Source organism: Phodopus roborovskii, unplaced genomic scaffold (genome assembly GCF_943737965.1).
Source record: "Phodopus roborovskii unplaced genomic scaffold, PHOROB, whole genome shotgun sequence".
Taxonomy (NCBI): Eukaryota; Metazoa; Chordata; class Mammalia; order Rodentia; family Cricetidae; genus Phodopus; species Phodopus roborovskii.
In genome coordinates, this window is record NW_026126416.1 from 14,685,484 (window position 1) to 14,709,646 (window position 24,163).

The 24,163-nt window shown below is 38.0% G+C and overlaps 1 protein-coding gene across 4 annotated transcripts in view; it reads left to right on the forward strand.

Moving 5' to 3' along the window:
• The window catches only part of Tasp1 (taspase 1), a 201,562-nt gene extending 180,857 nt beyond the window's left edge, over window positions 1–20,705 (forward strand). For all 4 annotated transcript variants that reach the window (XM_051183284.1, XM_051183283.1, XM_051183282.1 and 1 more), the window contains one exon: window positions 19,701–20,705. In XM_051183284.1, the coding sequence (XP_051039241.1) occupies window positions 19,701–19,793 (93 nt within the window). In that variant the 3' untranslated portion in view covers window positions 19,794–20,705. The remainder of the gene's footprint in view (window positions 1–19,700) is intronic.
• Window positions 20,706–24,163: the final 3,458 nt, after the last annotated feature.

The window sequence follows — 24,163 nt, forward strand, 5'->3', positions numbered from 1 at the left end:
TTGTTCACTCATTATTAAGCAACTAAAAACAATTTTCTAGTAAACTAACATAGTTTTCCTCTATTTTCATGATTTCATGTTTAAGAATGAAAATAATTCCTCAGGCAGAGTTTTTGATTTATGGAATGGTTTTTCTAAAATTGAATGAGAACCAGTGAAATAATAATCTCATCTATTTTTAATTCTCTAACCTTTTAAAAACATTTTAAGGCTATTTAGTATATAATTAACTTAATGAGTGTTTTCTGCTGTTAAAGAGTAAAAATACAATAAATGACTTTGATAGTGAGACACAGGAACTTAAACTCAGAAAATTTATTTAAAGATCAAAAAGAATATAAACTAGGAAACCAAGTAAAAATGGATTTATTCTGTTTGGTGGTACTTTGTTTTTGTTCTTTTTTTATTTATTTCATAATATTGATAGTGATTACATATATAAATCTTTTTTGCCTATGTTTCAGGGTCTGGGACCCAGAGCCTTAGACATGCTAAGCATGCAGCACTCTACCACTAAGCTGTACCCAGCCTCATAAAACCTAGATGCCATTAATTTTTCCTGGCCTCATAAAGTTGTCCTAAGTAGAGTTTACAAAACTTGAGTAAGGTATTTCTTATGCCGAGGATAATGCCCCAGAAAACTAAGTAAATTCTCTTCTACATCTTAAAAAAGGGGAATGGGACTTATGCTGTGTAACCAAGCTAAGCACAAAAAGGGTACGTGGTTTTTCCATTTATATGAAATATGAACAAAATTAAAACAGGGTTTTTTCTAGAAATCCAAAATGCTGAAAAATAGGGCTGAGGGAATTTGTTCCATGCTTAAAGTTTTCTATTTATATTTTGGATTAGAAGTCATCCAATCCTTTACTTAGCATATATGCACTTTATGGCATATAAATTATGAAAACCATAATAAGTAAGAATATTATATGAGGAGTGACACTAGAGTTAGATTTGGGTTTCTATATGAGCCCCTGTTTATAACCTGGGACAGGTTACAGTCTGATCCCCACATTCTATTTGTTTGTTTGTTTAAGTTGACCCTCCCTAGGTAGCTCAAGTTGGCCTTGATTGCAAGCTCTTCCTGCCTCAGTCTCCTTAGTAGGTGTATGCCACTGTTCTCTATATTCTATAGAATACTCTTTAGTTTTAATTTTGTTTTAATTTTGAATGAGCAAACAAAATAAAAGGATAAATATCAAGTGGTTGATAGAGAGAAGCAGCAAACAGATTACAAACTGTCATCAAATCAGGCACTTTAGATATCAATCAGGGATGACTGAGGTAGCCCAACTGAGTGAGCAAACAATTGCTTGAGGAGAAGCATCTCCTGTGCTGAGATCTGAAAGTAGTACAAGTAATATGTCGGTGAGTCTTCACCCATTCTGTGTGGGCTTTCCAGTGATGAAGTTTATTTCATCATCCATGTTCCTGTATGAAATCTCTTATGCTACTGTAAGTAACTCCACACCAGTTCAATAAGCTACCTACATTGGGAGTAATCATTTCTTTAGGCTATTGTCTGTGCCCTATTTGAGAGAAATCACATCTCAGGGGATAATGATTACATAATGTTCTTTCTTTTGCTTGCAAAGTAACAAATTGTTTAACAAAATTTTATGATCTTGGCCATGTCATTCTGTTTTTGATAACTTTCTAACTTGAAATAAAGTATTGGTTTCTGTAATCACAAATATTCAGGGCCCCCTGTATTGATTTTTCTGTGTTCTAACTTTTATTGGACCATATTGTTCAATATGTGGCAAGAATGAAGTCTGTGCAATGACATATGGAAGTTTCACTAGCCATAGAATAGGTGTAGATACCTCTTAGCTGTGAGCCTATGTTGAACTTAAGGTTAGATTTTCAAGGCAGGATGGAATTTTGAGACACAAGGCTTTGTCCTTTCCATTCTTCCTGATGATATCTAGATTTTAGATTGAAAGCTAGATTATAGCCTAATTGGGTTTTTAATTCCTTGAAGAATACATAGAATATTAAATTTTACATTAAAAACCATAAAAGTACACATCTTAAATTTTTTGTAAGGTAAAGGGTTTGTTTGGTTTTTTTCCTTCTACCATTTCCTCCTATAAGAACAGAAGATATGATGATACTGATACTGGCTTAATATGAGTTAGCAGTTGGTTGGAGCCATATGGTAGCCATTCTTGTTTGGTAAGGCCCAGGCATTTTTGAAAGCCTTACACGTGGCCTTTTTCACAGACATTTAAGATTGGTTGTAGATTTTGAGCCTCAAATATTATCTAGAATACTATTTAATTAATATCTTATTAATTCCTTCATAGGTTCATGTGATTATTTTTATTATATTCATTCCACATACGTCTTTCAAATTCTCCTCTCTACCTTTACATTATTACTCAACCAATTTCAAATTTTTTTGCTTAAAAAAAAAAAAATCTTTTTTCCAGACCAAATGAAACATTCCTTTTAACATCTTCTGTAGAGTTCCTTCAGTGAGTTTTTACCATGGAAAGTGGGTGTTTCTCTCTGCTTCTGAAAACAAAGAATTTTGTGGATATAGTAGCTTGGACTGGTCTAATCCTTCTGTCTTGCTGTTCTGGACATTTAGTGTTTTGATTCGTATGTGATGTGGGGAATTTCTTTTTGGTCCTATTTGGTATTCTGTATGTCTCTTAGACTTTTTTCCTTAGCTTTGAACATTTTTCTTTATGATGTTGTTGAAAATACTTTTGTACCTTTGACTTAATTTTTTCTCTTCTATGTATATTATTCATAGGTACAGTCTTTTAGTGTCACGGGTTACTTTTAAGTCTTGTACCTAGTATTTTTTAGATTTAATGTTTTCTTCGACTGAATGATGTATTTCCTCTGCTTTGTCTTTGAGACATGATATTCTCTATTCTACTTTATCCAACCATGAAACTTTATTCTTTTTTATTTTTTTATTTAAATAATGTTTATTCATTGATTTTTACATACCAACCAGATTCTCTCTTTTCTCCCCAACTCCTCCCCTTTCCCACTTACCCCCTCCACCCATCAGAAAGGAACAGGTCTCCCCTGGGCTTTCACAGAGCATGGCACATTCAAGATGAGGTAGGACTGAGCTCCTTCTCTTATGTTAAAGTGTTGGAAGTGAGGCCAAGTAGTCCAGCATGGGGGAACAGGTTACAAAAAGCCAGCTAAATGCCAGAGAGAGGTCCTGCTCTCACTGTTAGAAGCCTTACTAAGATACCAAGCTATACAATTGTAACACACATGCAGAGGGCCTAGGTTGGTTCCTGACTGTTGGTCCAGTATCCATGAGCTCAGGTGAGCTATCTCTGTGGGTTCCTCCTTCATGATCCACCTGACTGGTACATTCCTTCCTCTTGGAGCTCAGCACAGTGCTTTTTTTTTTTTTTTTTGGGATCTCTGCCTCTGCTTCCATCAGTTACTGGAGAGTGTATCTTTGATGGCAATTAGAGAAGTCACCAATTTGCTTACCATTGATGGCCAGTACAGGCACCCTCTCCAGCATTGCTAGGATTCTTAATTGGGGTTATCCTTGTGTGTTCCTAGGGGTTTCCTTGGCACAAGGTTTCTCCCTAACCCCAAAATAGCTCCCTCTATCAAGCCATTTCTTTTGCTATCCCCCACCCTCCATCCTGTCTCCAACCTGCCTCACACATCCAGCCTGCCCAACCTGCCCCCTTTTAGTTCCCATCTCTCCAGCCCCCGTTCCCAGTTTACCCAGAAGATCCATGCATCCCTTTGGTTCCTTCTTCTTATCTAGGCTTTCTGGGGCTATGGATTATGTGATGGTTATACTTTACTCCTAATAACCATTTATGAATGAGTACATACATACAATGTTTGTCTTTCTGGGTCTGGGTTCCCTTACTCAGATTTTTTTTCTAGTTCCATCCATTTACCTGCAAATTCTATGAAGTCATTATTTTTTACAGCTGAGTAGTACTTTATTGTATAAATGTTTTCCTTGTTCATTCTTCAGTTGAGGGACATCTAGGTCGTTTCTAGGTTCTGGCTATTACAAATAAACTGCTGTGAACATTAGTTGAACAGGTGTCCTTGTGGTATGATTGTGCATCCTTTGGGTATATGCCTATAATTGGTACAACTAGGTCTTGAAGTAAACTGATTCCCAATTTTCTAAGAAATTGCCATACCGATTTCCAAAATGGCTGTACAAGTTTGCACTCCTACCAGCAGCAGAGGAATGTTCCTTTAATTCCATATTTTCTCCAACAGTGTTTTGATCTTAGCCATTTTGACAGGTGTAAGATGGTATCTCAGATGACTAAGGATATTGAGCAATTCTTTAAGTGTCTTTGGCCATTTGAGATTCTTCTGTTGAGAATTTTCTGTTTAGATCTGTATCCCATGTTTTTCATTGGAATGTTTGGTATTTTGATATTTAGCTTCTTGAGTTCTTTATATATTTTGGAGATCTGTCAGATATGGGATTGGTGGGATCTTTTTTCCACTCTGTAGGCTGCCACAGTGTCCTTTGCCTTACAGAAGCTTTCGGTTTCAGGAGGTCCCGTTTATTAATTGTTGATCTCAGTTTCTGCTACTGGTATTTTATTCAGGAAGTAGTCTCTTGTGCCAATGCATTCGAGACTACTTACCATTTTCTGTCACATTCAGTGTAACTGGATTTATGTTAAGGTCTTTGATCCACTTGGATGTTAGTTTTGTGCATGGTGATAGGTATAGATGGACCTATTTGAATTCTTCCACATGTTGATATCCAGTTATGCTAGCACCATTTGTTGAAGATACTTTCTTTTTTTCCATTGTATAATTTTGGCTTTGTCAAAAGTCAGTTGTTCTTCTATGTGATTCCATTGATCCATGTGTCTGTTTTTATGCCAGTACCAAGCTTTTTTTTATTACTGTAGCTCTATAGTAAGTAGAGCTTGAAATAAGGGATGGTGATGCCTCTGGAAGTTCCTTTATTGTATAGAATTATTTTAACTATCCTGGATTGTTTTAAAGTTTTCCCATATGAAGTTAAGTATTGTTTTTTGGGGAGGGTCTGTGAAGAATTGTGCTGGAATTTTGATGGGGATTGCATTGAATTTGTAGATTGCTTTTTGGTAAGATTGCCATTTTTTTCTATGTTAATCCTACCTATCCATGAGCATGGGAGATCTTTCCATTTTCTGATATCTTCTTCTGTTTCTCTTTTTAAAAACTTAAAATACATGTCTTTCACTATTTTGGTTAGAGTTACCCCAAGATATTTTATCTTACTTGTGACTATTGTAAAGGTTGTTGTCTCTGATTTCATTCTTGGCCCGCTTATCAATTGTATACAGGAGGGCTACTGATTTTTTTTTAATTAATCTTTTATTTCGCCAAATTACTGTAGGACTTCCCTGGTAGAAATTTTGGCATCACTTATGTATACTATCATATCATCTGCAAATAGCTCAAGTTACTTCTTCCTTTCTAATTTGTATCCCTTTGATCTCCATTTGTTGTCTTAATGCTCTAGCTAGAACTTTGAGTACTATATTGAGTAAGTGGACAGTCTTGTATTGTTCCTGATTATATTGGAATTGTTTTGAGTGTCTCTCCATTTAAATTGATGTTGGCTGCTGGCTTGCTGTATATTGCTTTTTATTATATTTAATATGTTCCTTGTATACCTGATCTCTTCAAGACCTTTATCATGAAGGAGTGTTGGATTTTGTCAGACTTTCTCAGCATCTAATAAAATGATCATGTGTGTTTTTGTTTTTGTTTTTGGTTTGTTTTTGTTTTTTTCTTTTAGGTTGTTTTATGATGGATTATATTGATAGATTTTCATATGTTGAGTCAACCCTGTGTAGTTGAAAGCTTATGTGCATTCTGTCCAGTCCCCCTGGATCAGTTCCTCTCCACTCACTTAGTCCCCCACAGTCACTTATAGGAGTAACCATTCAGACACACACACACACACACACATACACACAATATATATATATATATGTATATATATATATATATTTGTTTGGCCAGTGATTGAGGCTTATTACTGGCTAGCTCCCTCTCTCTCTCATTTATAAATTAACCAATTACTCTTAATCTGTGTATCATCACATGGCTGTGGCTTACTGGTGGCTTACCTGGCATCTTGCCTCCCCTGAGGCTATATGATGCCTCTCTGTTCCTTCTTCTCTCTTCAGATTTCCTGCCTGGCTTTACTTATTGGCCAAACAGGTTTATTCATCAACCATAAAAGCAATACATATTCATAGCATACAGAAAGATTTCCCACATCAACCTTACATCTCTGGGATGAAACCTTCTTGGTCATGGTAGATAATTTTTTTTTTATGTGTTCTTAGATTTGGTTTGCTGGTATTCTATTATTTTTGCATCAATGTTTATGAAGGAGATTGGTCTGTAATTCCCTTTCTTAGTTGCATGTTTATGTGGTTTGAATATCAGGGTAACTGGACTCATAAAAAGAGTTTGACAATGATCCTTCTGTTTTTATTGTGTGGAACAATTTGAGACATATTGGTATTGGTTCTTCTTTGAAATTCTGGTAGAATTCTGTGCTGTAACCATCTGGCCCAGGGTTTTGTTTGTTTGTTTGTTTGTTTTGGTTAGACTTTTGATGACTCCTTCTACTTCCTTATGGGTAATAGGTCTATTTAGATTGTTTATCTCGTCTTGAGTTTATTTTGGTATATAGTGCCAACCCAGAAAGTTATCCATTTCTTTTCGATTTTTCCAATTTTGTAGAGTATGGGTTTTTGAAGTATGATCTGATTATTCTCTGGATTTCCTTGATGTCTTTTGTTATGTCCTCCTTTTCATTTTTGATTTTGTTAATTTGAATATTATCTTTCTGCTTTTTGGTTAGTTTGGATAAGAGTTTGTCAGTCTCAAAGATCCAACTCTTTGTTTCATTGATTCTCTGTATTGTTCTTTTTGTTTCTATTTTATTGAATTCATTCCTGAGTTTATTCCCTACTGTCTACTCCTTCTGGGTCAATTTGCTTCTTTTTGTGGTAGAGCTTTCAGGTGTGCTGTTAGCACTAGCGTGAGATTTCTCCAAATTCATTATGTGGGCTTTTAGTGTTATGAACTTTCCTTTTGGTGCTTCTTTAATAGTGTGTCATAAATTTGGCTATTAATTTCTTCATTTCTTCCCTGACCCAGTGGTAATTCAGATGAGAATTTTTCAGTTTCCATGGGTTTGTAGGTTTTCTATAGTTTGTGTTGTTGTTGAATTCTACATGTAAACCATTTTGATCCAATAGTATACAGGGTTTTATTCCAATTTTTTTGTTATCTTTTCATATCTTCTCTGTGACTGAGTATGTGGTCAGTTTTAGAGAAGGTTCCATGAGGTGCTGAGAAGAAGGTATATTCTTTTGTATTTGGGTAAAATGGTCTATAGACGTCTATGAAGTCCAATTGAGTCCTAACATCTGTTAGTTCCCTTATTTCTCTATTAGTTTTCTGTCTGGCAGACCTGTTCATTGGTGAGGGTGGGATATTGGAGTCTCCCCCACTATTAGTATGGGGGCTTTGATATGTCTTTTACAAGTGTGGGTACCCTTGTATTTGGGGCATAAATGTCTAATACTGAGAATTCATGTTGATGAATTTTTCTTGTGATGAGTATTAAAAGTCCTTCTCCATCTCTCTTGCTTAATTTTAATTTGAAATTTATTTTGTTAAGATACTTGGATAGCTACATCAGCTTGTTTTTTAGGTCCATTTGACTGGAAAATTTTTTCTCAACCCTTTACTCTGAGGTAATGTCTATTTTTGAAGTTGAGGTGTGTTTCTTATATGCAGCAGAAGGTTGGATCCTGTTTTCACATCCATTCTCTTACAGTCTGTGTCTTTTTATAGGTGAATTGAGTCCATTGATATTAAGAGAGATTAATGACCAGTGATTGTTCCTGTTATTTTTTGGTTTTTAGTTTTGGTGGTGGTAGGTGTGTGTGTGTGTCTGTGCGTCTGTGTGTATTTCCCTTCTTTGGGATTTCCTGGTGTGGTATTATCTATTGCCTGTGTTTTCATGGGTACTAACTTCGTTTGGTTGTTGGAGTTTTCCTTCTAGTACTTTCTGTAGGGCCTGATTTGTGGATAGATATTGTTTAAATCTGGTTTCATCATGGAATATCTTGTTTTCTCCATCTATGGTGATTGATGGCTTTGCTGGGTATAGTAGTCTGGGCTGGCATTTGTGGTCTCTTAGTGTCTCTAAAATGTCTGCCTACGACCTTCTGGTATTTATAGTCTCCATTGAGAAGTTGTGTGTAATTCTGATAGGCGTGTCTTTATATGTTACTTGACTTTTTTACTTTGTAGCTCTTAGTTGTTTAGTGTTTTGATTATTGTGTGTCGAGGGAACATTTTTTTTTTTTGTCCAGTCTATTTAGTGTTCTGTATACTTCATTGTCATGCCTTTCTTTAGGTTGGGAAAGTTTTCTTCTATGATTTTGTTGAATGTATTTTCTTTGTCTTTGAGTTGGAACTCTTCTCCTTCTATCCCTATTATTCTTAGGTTTGATATTTTCATGGTGTCCCTTATTTCCTGGATGTTTTGTGTTAAGAATTTGTTGGATTTAACCTTTTCTTTGACTAATGAATCTATTTTTTCTGTTGTATCTTCAATGCCTGATATTCTCTATTCCATCTCTTGTATTCTGTTGGTTATGCTTGCATCTATAGTTCCTGTTCATTTACCCAAATTTTCCAGTTCAAGCATTACCTCAGTTTGTGTTTTCTTTATTGCCTCTATTTCAATAATTTTCAAGTCTTGACCTATTTCCTTCACCTATTTGTCTTTAATTTTCATAAAGTTTTTTTTTTAAGGTATTTTCTTCTGCTTCATCTGTGTTGGGATGTTCCAGTCTTGCTGTTGTAGACCCACTGAGTTCTGGTGGTGTCATATTGCTTATATTGCTCTTGTTGTTACCATCTCTTCTAATTGGTACAAGTGATGCTTGTTTCTCTAGGGGCTGCTGATCTTGGGCAGGATGTTTGGTCAGGGGAGAGTGAAGGGTTCAATGTGTTTGGGCAGTAGCGAGGGTATTGTAGGTTACAGTGTCCAGTGGGTGGGGACAATGATAGCAGGACTGTTACCTGCTGCCTATCTCCTGGGAGTGATATGGGGGAGGGCAGGTAGTGTGCCCTGGGGCTTAGGGCCTAGGACTTGGGATGGTTTACCTGGGAGACTAATCACTCACCTCTTCTTCCAATTGGTACAGATGGTGCTTGTGTCTCAAGGGGCTGCTGCTCTTGTGGGGGATGTTTGGCCAGGAGGAGGGTGATGGGTTCAGTAGGTTTGGGTGGTGGAGTGGGTCTTGCAGTTTACAGTGTCCAGTGGGTGGAGAAAGTGGTAGAGTAGCCTGTCAGGAGGACACTTATCTGTTAGCTGGCTGCTGGGAGTAGAAACTTTATTCTTAGTCATTTTTTCTTTTCCCTTATTTGATTGTTTTTTGTTTGTTTGTTTTTGCTTTTTTAAAGTTTGTTTCTTTTTTTTTCTTCAAAGATTTTATTTTGTTACCACATTCCACTCTCGTATCTTGAATTGCTTCCACTAATTCATTGAACTGTTTTTATTTTCAAAATCCTCATTCAGGGATTTGATCATATCCTCCTTGACTTCACTGAACATATTATAATTATATTTTAAAATCATTGTCCTTTGCAGTAGCTACGTGGTGTTTCTCAGGTAATAATAAAATGGGGTGCTAATTTCTATAGGAGATGCATTGTGTTGGTTATTTGTGTTGATTGTAGTTTTGTTATCTGGTCTTGTCCCGTTGAGTGGTTGTTTGGATCCTTATTTGCTAAGATTCCAACTTGTCAGGTTGTAATCTAGCTGAATGCTGCTTGGTTTTCAGTCTTGAAACCACTCAGTGCTGGTATGTGAATGGGATGCTAGCAGGCAGTCTGCTATAGGCTTAGAAGATTCTCTCTGCTGATGGTCACAAGTTTGTAGAGGACTTGCCAGGCTCTGCTGCTGGTCCTTGGATAGCTGGGCCTAGGTTCTGAGTCATGGTGCACATGGTGCTGGTGCTACAGTTCCAGTCAGACTCCTGAAAGTACTCTTCTGGGTCAGAGTACAGGATGCATTGTCTGATAAACAAGCAGCTCTAGGTTCCTAGGTTCTACATGGTACTGGTGCTGGCTGGTGGATGGAGTGACCGATAGACAGGGTGATGGACTAGAATATGTTTTAATTCTAGAATTCATTTAAAAAATGCAGTCTGTGAGTGAAAAGGAAGGAGACTAGAAGGGAAGAAACTGGAGTGGAGTGAGTACAGTCAACGTGCACAATATATTTGAAAGAAGATACCTTTAAGAAACCAGATACTTTGTACAGTGAATACATACCATTTTAAAAAGGAAGCAATGGATAATCTGTGTCCTGAATATATGCAGCTGGGCATCCTGTAAATTTTTAGTGGAGCTATAAGAAAACATAGTTTCTTTCTACTTTAGAAATTCCAAGTGTGTCTATTCTGTTTAATTCTTCGGATTAAAATTCCTTTATGCTAGCTTAATACTCTTATGTGCCACTTTGTAAGACAATACTATATGGTGAAGTGTGGGCATTTTCATATTGACTAATTGATACATTTGGCCATGGTTGAGCTCTTCTCTCTATTTACATTCCTCTCAAATATTACTGGCTGCAGTAAATAGTAGGCTTTGTTACTTTGCTTTATGTTCTCAAGCTGTCACCACTATGCTTGTGTATGTTTGGACTGTACTGTCTGCTGCAGTGTTGAAATGGTAAAAGAAACTTAATTTAGGATGAAGATGAACACTTAGCTGTTAGGGGGATACTGAGAAAATGCTGAGACAGCTTTTACTTGACAATAATATCACTGGGAAGTGATATTATTTTAAATATGTCTAGTTCTCTAATTTCTACCACTGATGGTTCCTTTGAATATTAAATTTGAACAGTTAGAACCTGCTCACCACACTGCTCCTTTTAAATGTCTATGATGCATATCTTAAGGACAAAAAGAAAAGACATTGGCAAGACTATATTTATAATCAATTTGTGAAGAACTCTAGACTCTGAATAAAACATTACAAATTTCTACAGCTTTACAAAAAGCTCATGGTCTGACAGCTTAATTCCTCTGTGGAGTGATGGTGTTTGTGTGTGTGTGTGTGTGTGTGTGTGTGTGTGTGTGTGTGTGTGTGTGTACATATGTTGAATATGACCATTTCTGAGATATAAGTTCCTAGAGTTAACAACTCATATTTTAGCTGTTGTATATCATTTGTAACATTTCCACCATCAAAGATGACAAAATGCATTTTTTTTTAGATTCAGATAGCTAATGTAGACTAATGGGGATTTATTTCAGTCATTAGCATTGACAGACTACAAGGACACTTTGTTTTGCTTTGAGATGTCTGCTAAGAAGAACAGAGGAATACAGAGTAGCAGGTTAGAAGGATTTCCCTGACATGTGCCATGTTCCCTTTTTTCAGAGTGGAACCCAGCAAAAGTCAGATTTACCACACAGAAGAGCATAACTAATATTTTGGATTTTTACCTACTAGAAATGCTTAGGATATCAAGACATTCCCACAAAGATTATTGAAAAAGGATACTTGACTGTTGTTTTTACTATGGAAAAGATGAGTCAGATGAGCCTTTATAAACCTAAGAGGAACCTCCAATATCTATGCGAGGGTTGGGGTTAATTGTACCTTAATCTGTAGGGTGGGTACCATCCTTAGGGTTCTATTGCTGTGAACAGACACAATAACCACAGCAGCTCTCATAAAGGAAAACAGTTAAATGAGTTAGCAGCCTACAATCTAGAGGTTCAGTCCATTGTCATCATGATGGGGAACATGGCATGGTGCTAGCTACGTCTTGATTAGAAGGCAACAGGAAGTGGACTGTAACTCTGGGGGAGGGTATCTTGAGCATACATGAGACCTTAAAGTCCACCTCCACAGTGACACAGTCCAACAAGGCCACTCCTATTCCAGCAGGATCACACTTCCTTATAGTGCCACCCCCTACGAACTTGTGATGGTGGTGGTGTCTATGCATTCAATCTATCACAGTGGGCTTTCTTCTTAACACAATACCTCCTGTGGCTAGAGGAGATGTGCCTGAGATATCAAGTTCCTTACTATCAGCTATAGAGTAGTGCAGCTCAGATTTAGACCACAGTCTCCGGACTCCAGAGCTCAGACTTTTAACTACTTAGGTACTGTTATAGTTGGGGATTATATTGCTGCAACAAAACACCATGACCAAAAATCAAGTTGGAAAGGGTTTATTCTGTTGACACTTCTATAGCACTATTCATTATAAAGGGAGTTAGGACAGGAACTCTAAACAGGGTAGCATCCTGGGGGCAGTACATGATGCAGAGGACATGCTGCCTACTGGCTTGCTTCCTCTGCCTTGCTCAGCCTGCTTTCTTATAGAACCCAGAACCACCAGCCCAGGGATGAAACAATCACAATGGGCTGCACCCTACCCTGTCAGTCACTAATTAAGAAAATACCTAACAGCCAGATCGTATAAAGGTATTTTCTCAATTGAAGTTCACTCCTTTAGATAACTCTAGTTTGTGTGTCATGTTGACATAAAACTAGCCAGCACAACTGACCACATGTCTACTTGATACACAAACACATCATTTAAGCCACATCTTCCTTTTCTTATTCATCCCCAGGCCTCCATCCTCTTCACTGTTCTTAACATTCTTATTTTCCAAGATTCCACAGAACATCCCACTGAGCTCTGAGTACTCCATGGCTTTTCTTGCCCAAAGTTCCAAAGTCCCTCTACAATCTTCCCCAAAACATGGTCAGGTCTGTCATATCTATACCCCACTATGCTGGTACTAAGTTGTCTTAGTTAATGTTTCTACTGCTGCAGCAAAACAACATGGCCAAAAGGCAGGTTGGGGAAGAAGTGTGTATTCAGATTAAACTTCCACAGCTATGTTCATCACTGAAGGAAGCCAGGACACTGTGGCAGTTTGAAAGAAAATGTCTCATAAAGGGAATGGCACTATTAGATTTGACCTTGTTGAAGTAGGTGTGTTGGAGGAAGTGTGTCACTGTGGGGGTGGGCTTTGAGGTCTGTTGCTCAAGCTTCTCTCAGTGTTACAAAGAGACTACTTCCTATTGCCTGCATGTCAAGATGTAGGACTTGGCTACTTCCTGGAGGTAGGAGGTCATGGAGGAGTGCTGTTTACTGGCTTGCTCACCTGACTTGTTCAACCTGCTATCTTGTAGAAAACCAAGGCCCACTAGCCTGGGGATGGCACCTCTCACAATGGACTAGGCCCTACCCCATCAATCACTAATTAAGAAAATGCCTTACAGCCAGGTATTATGGAGACATTTCCTCATTTGAGGTTCCCTCTTTTCAAATAACTCTAGTTTGTGTGTTCAGTAAACAAATACTAGCCGGCACAGTTATTATAGGTGTGCATTTGTGAATTTCAGATTTAAAATGCATTATAAAGAGAAAAAAAGCTTAGTTAAGATTACCGAGAGAGTGAATACAAACAAAAAGGAAGAGACCTGACTCCTGGATCTTTCACATTTATATAAAGCACTCACACACATGCATATACACAGAGAGACACAACCACTAAACAAGTGTAATACAATATTGATCAGAGTAAAGATCCCAGAACTTACCATTAGTGTGACATCAGGTTATGTGTCTCCACAAAGCCTGTATAATATACCCACTGACTGAGTCCTATCTCTCCTGCCTGAGACAGTGACAGCTTTGCTCCTCTGTGGCAGTCTAAGTCCATGTCCTGAAAAGCCTGCTGCCTACATCAGACATTGGTGCTTCAGGTGTTGGTAGATCTTGAGATTATTCTAAGAGCATTTCTTCCAAAGCTGAGGTTTTGCCCAAGGAGAAGGGGAAACAAACTTCTAGAACTGATTGTGATTTTAATTGGTTCTTATCAGGGCTAATAAAAAAATCTAGAACACAGAGTCAAAAAGATTTCATTGATGCAAAACATGTAGATTTGGACATATGGGATTTAAAATTCTTTTAAATTATATTTACAAGATCATCTTAATGCATGCCAGAATCAACTCAATATTGTTGAGTTAGTTTAAAAACATTTTTTCAACCTATAAGAAAGTTGAATCCTAGAGAACTAGTACCTAAAGATTATCCAACCTGTTAGCGGTAGCTCATAACTTGTTGCAGAATCATTTTAAACAGTTAAAGTTTGTGGCAGTAACTTTCTAAGCAAGCTGTATTTCACTCTGGAAAACTTTTGTGCATATGCCACTTAGTAAAGGTGTGCCTCTAAGTTAGATTTAGAACCCTTTGGGCTAGGGCATTGTGGGAATAGAAAGCCCTAAATTTGGAGTCCAGACACATTCATTCATGATTCAATTTTTCCACTTCCTCTCTGACCATAAGTAAACCACAGTACCATTCTATCTTTTTCATTTCTCTATTTTTTTTCTCAAAAAAAAAAAAAAAAAAAAAAAAAAAATAGGTGTAGTATTGTCTGTCTACCAGTAGTGGTATTTTGAGATTTCATTGATTCCAAAGGAACATAGACTCTATAACATTATATAATTATAGGGATCTCTTATTTCTAGTAGGGATTTTTTAAATCCTATAAAGATAAATTGCCCTAGAGCAAGGTCCATGTGTGCTTTATTCCACTGTCCCTTATTAAGAGTTCAGAATAAATATTTGCTAAATGGTGGAGAGCTTTTTATCACTTCTAACAAAGGGAATATTCAGGGTAAATCTCCATATGAATGGATAGTTTACTATAGTGTTTGCCACATTTTGTGGGCTGTCTCATAGGGCTTTCAAGTGAAAACTGGGAGGGAATTCTTGTGTGAGTTTGCCTCTAATAGGAGTGTGGTGTCAGCAGGCCTGGTAAGAGAAGAAACCAGAGCAGCTCTGGGGCTGGGACATGCTGTTCTCATCAAGCAGCATCTTCATCTTATTTTAAGATTCTGTGAACATGATTTTGTATGTGAGAACAATAGAACGCATTACCCTTTCTGTAGCCTTGTTTCAGTGCTAACAATGGACTTTACCATAATACTGTCTTTGTGCTTCATCCACATTTGCCAGTGCATCTTTTATGTCATGGATATTTTGCATGTAGCAAATGAGGTAGGGAGAACATACAGCAAAATAAATAATGTATGGTGTCAATTCCTCATTTTATTTCTAATTTGTTGAGTATAGGAGTAATATCTTCATATTGCTCTGTCCTATTTTTTTACTTTTAATTTAGGACAATGATGCAATTTCTGTTTATTCATTAACAGGATAAATAAAAGCTTGATGAAGCTAGCATCTTAGTATGTTAAAACCCTGAGTACTGGGGCTGGAGAGAAGGCTTAGTGGTTAAGAATGCTAGTTGTTCTTCTGGAGAAACCAGATTCAATTCCCAGCACCCACATGTCAGCTCACAACTATCTAAAACTCCAGTGCTTGGGGATCTGGTGCCGTCTTCTAGTTTCCATGGGCTCCAGGCATGCACATGATACATAAACATACATGCAGGCAAAATAAAATTAAAAATAAAAACAAGAACTGTAGAGACCATTGCTCTGTCTTTGTTTTATATTGCTTAGTATCTACCACAAATGTTCAGAGTCAAGTGAACACCTTCATCTTTCAGCTTATTCTATAAGATACACATACCATTTTAGACTATATTAAGAAAGTTCATGTGCAGTTGTCAGCTAGTAGAATACATCTGCTTTCATGATGAGGTATGAAGTCCAAACTATTTTTAGTTAACTACATTCTGTGGTTTAATGCCGCACACAAAGAATGCTCAGAATATACTTATTCACAAGTCATGTCTCCTTGAAAGACAGCTCTTGAAAGAGATGGGCAGGACCTTCTGGGAAACCAATGGGAGGAAAGAGTGTCTCTTGATTCAAGTCATTAAGAGACAGTGAGGCAGGGGGTTGGGGGGGGAGCTCACAATAGAAGCATGCTAACCAGATACAACTTCACCAAGACACAACTTCTCTCTGCAGATGCTTTTTAAATGTCTATAATGTTGCCAGCAAAAGAATACTGAGAGTTACCATTACTGTGTTAAGTATGAATTGACTGTGGTGGACGTGGAGACATGACTCAACAGGTCAAGGCACTTGTCACACAGACTGGCAACCTAAGTTCAATCCCCAGAGCCCATGTGTAGGTGGAAAGAGAAGATGAGTACAGAAGTTGCTCTCTGACTTGTATGTATATGTGTGTGTGCAGTGACTTACCCTCTCCCCACCCACAGTAATTTTTTTTTCTTTAACACACTGTTTAGCCCATAGTGCAGTCTCAGTGAACCAAATTCATGTTGCCCAAGTAGCAAAGTAGAAAATTAAGAAGAGAAGTTTTACTTAGATTTACTTACTTTATAAACATACACATTGTTCCAGGTTATATTTTGAAAGCTCATGTGGCACTATCATTACATGAAAAAAAATAGAAGTCCTGGGGCACAATGAATTAAAAAATACAGCAGATTTTAGCAGCACATGATAAAATGGTAGAGGAAAGGAGTTGTCTTTCTCTACAGAAGCATATGCTAATGAAAGAGTGAGCTTGTTATATGCCCACATCTTATCAAGCCAGAGTCCTGCTTTCCAGAAGGAAAACACATATGCAAACAATTTAGTCCTAGTGTTTTCCAAATTTCTCCTGCTGTTGAATTCATTAAAATTTCACAAAGGTAACAACCCAACAGATATACAAGGCATATAGCCTCTACTTAATCATGACTTTGGCTACTGATGTGTCTCTAGTACTGTCTGGAACATACAGTTCAAGAGAGAACAACTGTACGATAAATGAATGGGTGAGGTCAGATAATACCATTTCTATATTTTATATCAATATTGAGAAATACATAGACTTATATTTTTATTGAGTGTCCACACTTTAATATCTTGATTATTACATCTATATAAACATCCTCAAAATGAAGTACTCTTATTACTCTAAAACAATAAATTATAAAAATTAGTAAGTTTTAAATGTAAAATTTGCAATTATCATTCAGCCATTCTTGCCCTCCATCTCCCCCCCCCCCCCCCGACACACTCTTTAAAGGAATTCATCATTCCCTTAACATGTTTGCTGAGCTTCTATCATGTACAGGCTATTTTTTAGGTGCCAATGAGAAAAGAATGTACAGATTCCCTTTGCTTGTGGAACTTGTATTCCAGAAGACACAGGTGATGAATGGGTAAGCAATCATGATTGGTTAGATGATGGTAAGGCTGCTGGAACTACTGAAGTAGAAAAGTTGGTGACAGTGACACTCAGAAGGGTGGCCTGAGTGAACTTTTTAGAGAAGGTATCTTTTTTTTAGAGAAGGTAGCAGAAATGAGTAAGTGATGTATACTAATGCTAGAAGGAAAAACTTAGCAGTGACAACACCACATGCAGCTGTGTACTGTGTGGCTGAAGACCAGTAAGAAAGCAGGGGAGGAATGGATAGAGGAGAGAACAGGAGATGTTTGAGCTTAGGGAGACACTGAAGCCTATGGAACATGGCTGGCCTTAACCTTGTCATTTTGAAGTCTCTGTAGATTATGGTCTGAAATCTCTCCCCCAGAGTTTGTATTTTTTGATCACTTGTGTTGACTTAATATTGTATTCTGTCTTTTCAACAATGTTTCATGCTGTGAGAAGATGATTTGTCAGCATTCTCCCACTACAATTTAGCAGATAGACTTCAAATTGTGCTAGGTTGAATGTTTATTTGAACAGTAATATTTAATATTTATTGATACATACTTTCTTTATATTCACTATGCCATATAGTCCTTACGAGCTTGATGATGAATGTTATGCTTATATTCATTAGTATGGAAGTCCAGGAAGATAAGTAACCAACAGAGTTCATATAGTATGTGCAGAGGCCTGACTTGTGTTAGTTAAGATAACAGGAGCTACTATAACAAGCAAACTTCCTAGTGCATGGTTACTTAAACATAATGGAAGTATATTTCTCATTTATATAAGATGAAAACTTGATGTTTCTGATTGGTGAAGGCTTTTCTAATGGTGACACAAAGTCCCAGGCTCCTCTTGTCTTCACAAACAACAAGATCATCAAAAGCTGATAGAGCTGGGACACAAGAAGATTTTTGCTAGCCTTGTGATGATGCATTTCTCCACAGTCCACTGACCTTTCTGTCACATAACCATAGCTAACTGCAAAGGAGGCTGTGTTATCCAGAAGGAAAAAGACCCATCCAGGAAGCCAAGGCAGTCTGAGTCTGTACATAGCCATTATGATACCTGTGTAGATTTTGTGAAGTTTGTGTACTTGTGTGTGATGAGTACATCTACATTTTGAAATGCTAGATTGTGAGTTTCTCTTCTGCCAAGTCTATTTCATGTGTCCTTTTTTTTTTCTGTTTGTAAATGCCTGCCTCACTTTGACTGTAGTGTCTTAACTCAAGTTTCCTACATTAAGAAGAAAAGGCAGACCTAGCCCCAGAATTGCAAAACCAGTGAACAAAATATTTCTGAGAGATCCTTTTTATTGTGTCTGCTTTGATACGTTTTCCTAACTCCACCAAAGTAGGGTAATAACTTAACGACTATTATGGAGGATCTGCAAGTCTAAAAGAGGAAGCATAGCTGTGTGGAGGCGGAGGATCGAAATATAGTGACTAAATAAAGGCTTTCTAACTTTTAAAACTAAACTGTTTAAAATTAAATCATGTGCTTGTAGCTTTCCTAGAAACTACAAAGAACAGGTATTCCTAAAAGATTTAAAAATGAATGCATAATAGGAAGTAATTCGGTTCTCTTTAGATTAGATATCAAGTAATAGCTGAAAATTATGCACTCTCCCACACTCTTCACTGAAAATCCTGACATTTATTTGTCCCCCTTGATTATGTAAAAGAAGAATACTTTTCCTAACGCCTTTGGAGCAGTATTTACTGTCTTTCTTGGGTCCCAGCTTCCTTTAAGTGGTGTTGCAATGCGCAACCTGTACAAATCCCTACAGATTTGTACACAGATGTCTTCTCTTAGTCAGTGACCTATTTACGATAGTTCCCAGGAGAAATGCCTCCTAGCTTCAGTGCCAAAAATAGATGTTCTCAACCTGAGCAATTGATAGGTGGTGATCCAGTACACCACACAAACCACAAGGAAGCTATGGAGCACAGCCACAGGCAGACTCCAGGACAGACCCCTTTAGTCTCAATTTTGTATTGTCAGTAATCCTGTTTTTCCCTTACTAAATTTTCAGTTATATTATTTCCTTATTTGCTTTTGATTATCTAAGCTTTTGTAAGCTACTTTAGTCATTGAAAGAATAAATGACATCTGAAAATCAATCCTCATTTTATTACTACTACTACTACTACTATTTTGTGGTGAACTTAGAGGACAAAATGTATGCAGTTGAGGTGCCATTAGGCAGCTGGAGTGTGTAGTTGTCATCAGCACCACTCTTGGGGAATCCAGAATGGCCTGTGCTGTTGAGGTGTTGGTGTCTCTATCTGCTTTGCATCCCTATGACCTGGTGCTGTGCTCGCCTGTAACAGATGCCCAGTGAACAGGGGCTGCCACTCCTAAATGTTCCCACCTTCACATCCAGTGGGCACTGCGAAGCAAAGGGAAGACATGGAGTTCCCCAGTTGGCTTCACATTTGTCAGCTGTGGGACCTTTGCTTGCACCTCTGACTTTCTTTCTCTTTCTTTGCAGACTCACATTTCAAGACTCCCTCCTGGTGCTGTGGCAGGACAGTCAGTTGCAATCGAAGGCGGAGTTTGCCGCCTGGAGAGCCCAGTGAACTGACTTCAGGCTGAATAAGAAGTGTCTGAGAGGCATTTCAAAACCTTAGCTTTGGGCTATTTAATTGAAATGGGGTGTTTTATCTTCTTTGTTTGTAATTCCTATTGTAACCTCGGGCACTGCTCTGGATACAAAGTGCTGCTATACTTAGTGCTGGTTGACACTCGAGTCTTTGATGGGTGAGCAGGAGCATGTGTGGGTGTGTATCCATGTGTGGTTTGTGTGCTTGTTCTCCCTGGTGGGCTAGGATCTCCTCAAGTGTAACCTATGACAGAGACTGATCAAATCTTTACAAAAATGTGTGCTTTAACTGTTTACAAGTAAAGCCTAAAGTTGTAGAAAACTTTAATTTCATAAAAAGGTACCAACTATGGTTGACATAATGTGTCTGAACTGAAGAGTGAATCTGCTTATTTAAATGACTTGACCTTCCTTGCAATCCATTTAATAACAGTAATAAGTAGTATGGTGTCAGTTTAAGTGGATGGTGTAGTAACTTAAACTATTGTTGTCATCCCTCATACAGGGCATTTTTCCTTTAACAAAGAATGGTTTCAGTGAAACAGTCTAGTGGAGAAATAAGGTCAGAACCTTTAAAGTAATAGTCTTATTGATAAAGTTTGTACTCCTTTCCTCAGCTATTTGAAGCTTAAGTATTGCATAGCTTTGCGCCGTGTGTACTGTATTATGGAAGAGTATATAAAGAGAGTGTTCAGTGATGCACAGTTTTAATTTGTGTATAATGGAATGTTATTTACAATGTAACACTGTAAATAAGAAAGCAAAGTTTATGGGAAAATTCAATATTATCTTTGTTTCTTGTTTAAATATATTTTTAAGATAAAGGTACAAAAATAAAAGAAGCATATTGCTGGCTCTAGTGTGTGACTGGTTGTCACAGACTAATCTTCTGAATTCTAGACTGATGACTTGTGTTTTATTTCCTTTGCAAAAAAAAAAAAAAAAAAAAGAATATAATCACTACCCATCTTGCTAGCCTAGCCCCATGAAGCTTCAGTCGACACTAGAAAGAAGGAAGTCGATCTCAAGATGTTCTCAATGTAGAAGCACCTACATTTTCCATTGCAACTTGATAAAAATAACAAAGGGAATGAACAGAAACACTTTGCTTTGAACAGTTGGAGTGGCAGCTGAAAGCTCAATGGTGGTGGTTGATAAATTGCTCCTAAATGTTCTATTTAGAGACTCTGAAGCCACATAAGAAAACCCAGACTTTCCTTTTATTTCTTCTTCTTCTTCTTTTTTTTTTTTTTTTCTTTTAATGTAAGAAGTGGTTATCAAGAAGATACTAAAGATAGACTGACTTGCTCAGGGGGAGGAAGTTTCCCTGTAACATATAATCATGGCTCTGGGCGGTAGCTGATAAAGCCTCAGATGAAATTATATCCTTGGCATGGATGTATGTGCAAATTATAAAGGAAAGACAACCAAAATGAAGAGGGTGTAAATATGAGTGATTGGAGAGTTGCTGATTTATATTCCTTGTACAGGCAATTACATTTGTCTCGCTATGTTCTTGTAGACAGGTTGGTGCCATAGTATCTGTTTCTCATTCTTAACGAGGCCGAGAACTTAGTGAGAGATGGACTGGCTGGTGAGGAGCCTTTGGTTTCAAATGCTTTCAGAGACCTGTTACCTGTTGGCAGTTTTTTTTTAGAAGCTGGACTGGATCACATAAAACTATCAAGACATGTGGAGTCTGAAAATCCTTTGACCGATTTCACCAAGAATGCCAGTTCTTTCATCTCCTCCTGACTTACTCTATTCATATTCAATTGTCTGAGTTTAAGTTCCCTTTTATGAAGAGTAAAAACTGGCCAGCACAATAGGATACCAACCCTTTAAGAACCCTTCAAGACTATTCTCCAGGATTCTAAATACTTCTTTGTAAGAGATAATGTGGAGTTTGGAGGGGGAAAAATGCAGAATCTTGGAGGCAAAAATGAATTGCACTTATAAATTCTTTCATTATACAGTCATGTTCAGTTTCAGGTACTGAACCCAAAAGATATCAACAGATGTAAAATCAACTTCACACACAAGTAGGAAGAAAGGTAGAAGCAGATAAGAAAATAACTTTATTCTCCAATTTTAAGAAGCCTGTTTTTAATGTAGGTGACCTTGACTATTATGCCTATATGCAATTTTTTTTTTAAGAGCCAAGAATTAGATGCTTTAATCTCTTAGTACAATAAAACCTGATCTGGATTCCTTAATGCCTTCACTGTAACCCTGGTCTGAGTTTGAAAGTGAAAGACCCGTGGAGGGCTCGAACTCTCACGCCCCGACTCAGGAAAGGCAACCCCCCCAAATCACTCACGAGCAAAAGCATGAGGTCTTTTATATTCCAGCATACTGGGGTCTGCAGCCATACTCCACGTGGGGTAGAGGACTGGGAACCCTTTGGTACAGGGTTCAGACAGCTTTTATAGGGTTACAACAAAGCCCGTGCATCCAATCATTTCATAGCATCCAGTGTGGACCAATCAATTTGAACTATCCAAGCCCGTGCTTTGCCCAGGAAGTCTGCTTTCGCTAGGGCTTCTGGGTAGTGTGGCACGGCTCATTTCCTGTTCTCATTCACTCACTGGTGCTGTCAGTAAACTGCCCTGTTGTAAACAGTCAAGTATGACCTTTTTCCTACTCACTGCTAGGGGGCAGAGTCTAGGGAAAATTAGGCTAAATTTTTCCATCCTTACAAAAGTAGTACATCTACAGGGCTTGGTGAGAGCCAGGACGAAAACACTCTCCATGCAGGTTGGTGCACTATGCTCTCCAGGACAGGGGTGACCATGTGACTTTGTCATCCTTGCTTGTCTTCTCAGTGGGTCTGCCAGTGGCAGGTCCCTTCTAATATTTTGATCTCTGCTTCTGAATGTGAACTTGACCTGGAATATCTCCTTATACACCTGTTGGAATTGTATCTGCAGTATGCATAAGTAAGTTCCAAAATATTAATTTACAGCGTTTCTTAAGAGAAAGGGGATTTAATTTTGGTTTACATATATGATGGCATCTCTTGGGCTGTTCACAATCCCTATAACATGATTGTTCTTTTGACAGTGGGTGAAGGGAAAGGATATCCTGTCTTGTGCCTGATTTTAATGAAAATGCTTTGAATTTTTCTCTATTTAGGATGATGTTGGCTGTGGGTTTCCTGTATATACTTTGTATTATATTGAGATATGTCCCTGCATTTCCATTTTCTCAGAACATTTGTTATTGAAGGAAATTTTGTTGACACTTTTTTCCCTTTTTTACTTAAATTTTAAACAAGGTTGTTTTACATGTCAATCCCAGTTCTCTCACCCTCCCATCCTCCTCTATCACCCCCTCCAAACCCCAGCACATCCCCTTTCTGCTCCCCAGAGAGGGTGGGACCTTCCATGGGGAGTCTTCAAAGTCTGTCATATCATTTGGGGCAGTGCTTAGGCCCTCTCCCCCCCCCCCCCAGGCTGAGAGAACATCCTCTATGTGGGATGGGCTCACAAAGTCTATTCATATACTAGGGATAAATACTGATCCATTACCAGAGGCCCCATAGACTGCCCATTCCTCCTAACACCCACATTCAGGGAGCCTGGGTCAGTCCTATGCTGGTTTCCCAGCTTTCCCAGCTATTGTTCAGGTCAGCTGATTCTGTGTGTTTCTCCAGCCTTATCTTGACCCCTTTGCTCATCACTCCTCCCTCTCTGTAACTGGATTCCAGGAGTTCAGCTAGTGTTTAGCTGTGGGTGTCTGCTTCTGCTTCCATCAGCTACTAGATGAAGGCTCTAGGATGGCATAACTCTTAATATTGGGGAAGGGCATTAAAGGTAGCCTCTCCAACTATTGCTTAGATTGTTAATTAGGGTCATCCTTGTAGATCTCTGGGCATTTCCTAGTGCCAGATTTCTCTTTAAACCTATAATGGCTTCCTCTATTATGGTATCTCTTTTCTTTCAACCTTCCTGCTTCCTCATGCCCACCTCTCCCCTCCTCCCTTTCTCTTTCTTCTGTCTCCCTCTGTCTCCCTTCCCTCCATGCTCCCAATTTGCTCAGGAGATCTTGTCCCTTTCCCCTTCTCCAGGGGACCATGTATGTCTCTTAGGTCCCTCTTTGTTTCCTAGCTTTTCTGGTGGTGTGAATTATGGGCTGGTAATCCTTTGTTCTATGTTTAAAATCCATATATGAGTGAGTACATACCGTGTTTGTCTTTTTGTGACTGGGTTACCTCACTCAGTGTTGATAATGTTTTATGTAGCTGATGAGATGGACTTGTGTGTTCTGTCCTTTAGTCTACTTATACCATGAGTTGTTTATTCAGGTTCAAGTACAGTTTCAGGTTTGTTTAATCTGAATACAATGTTCAA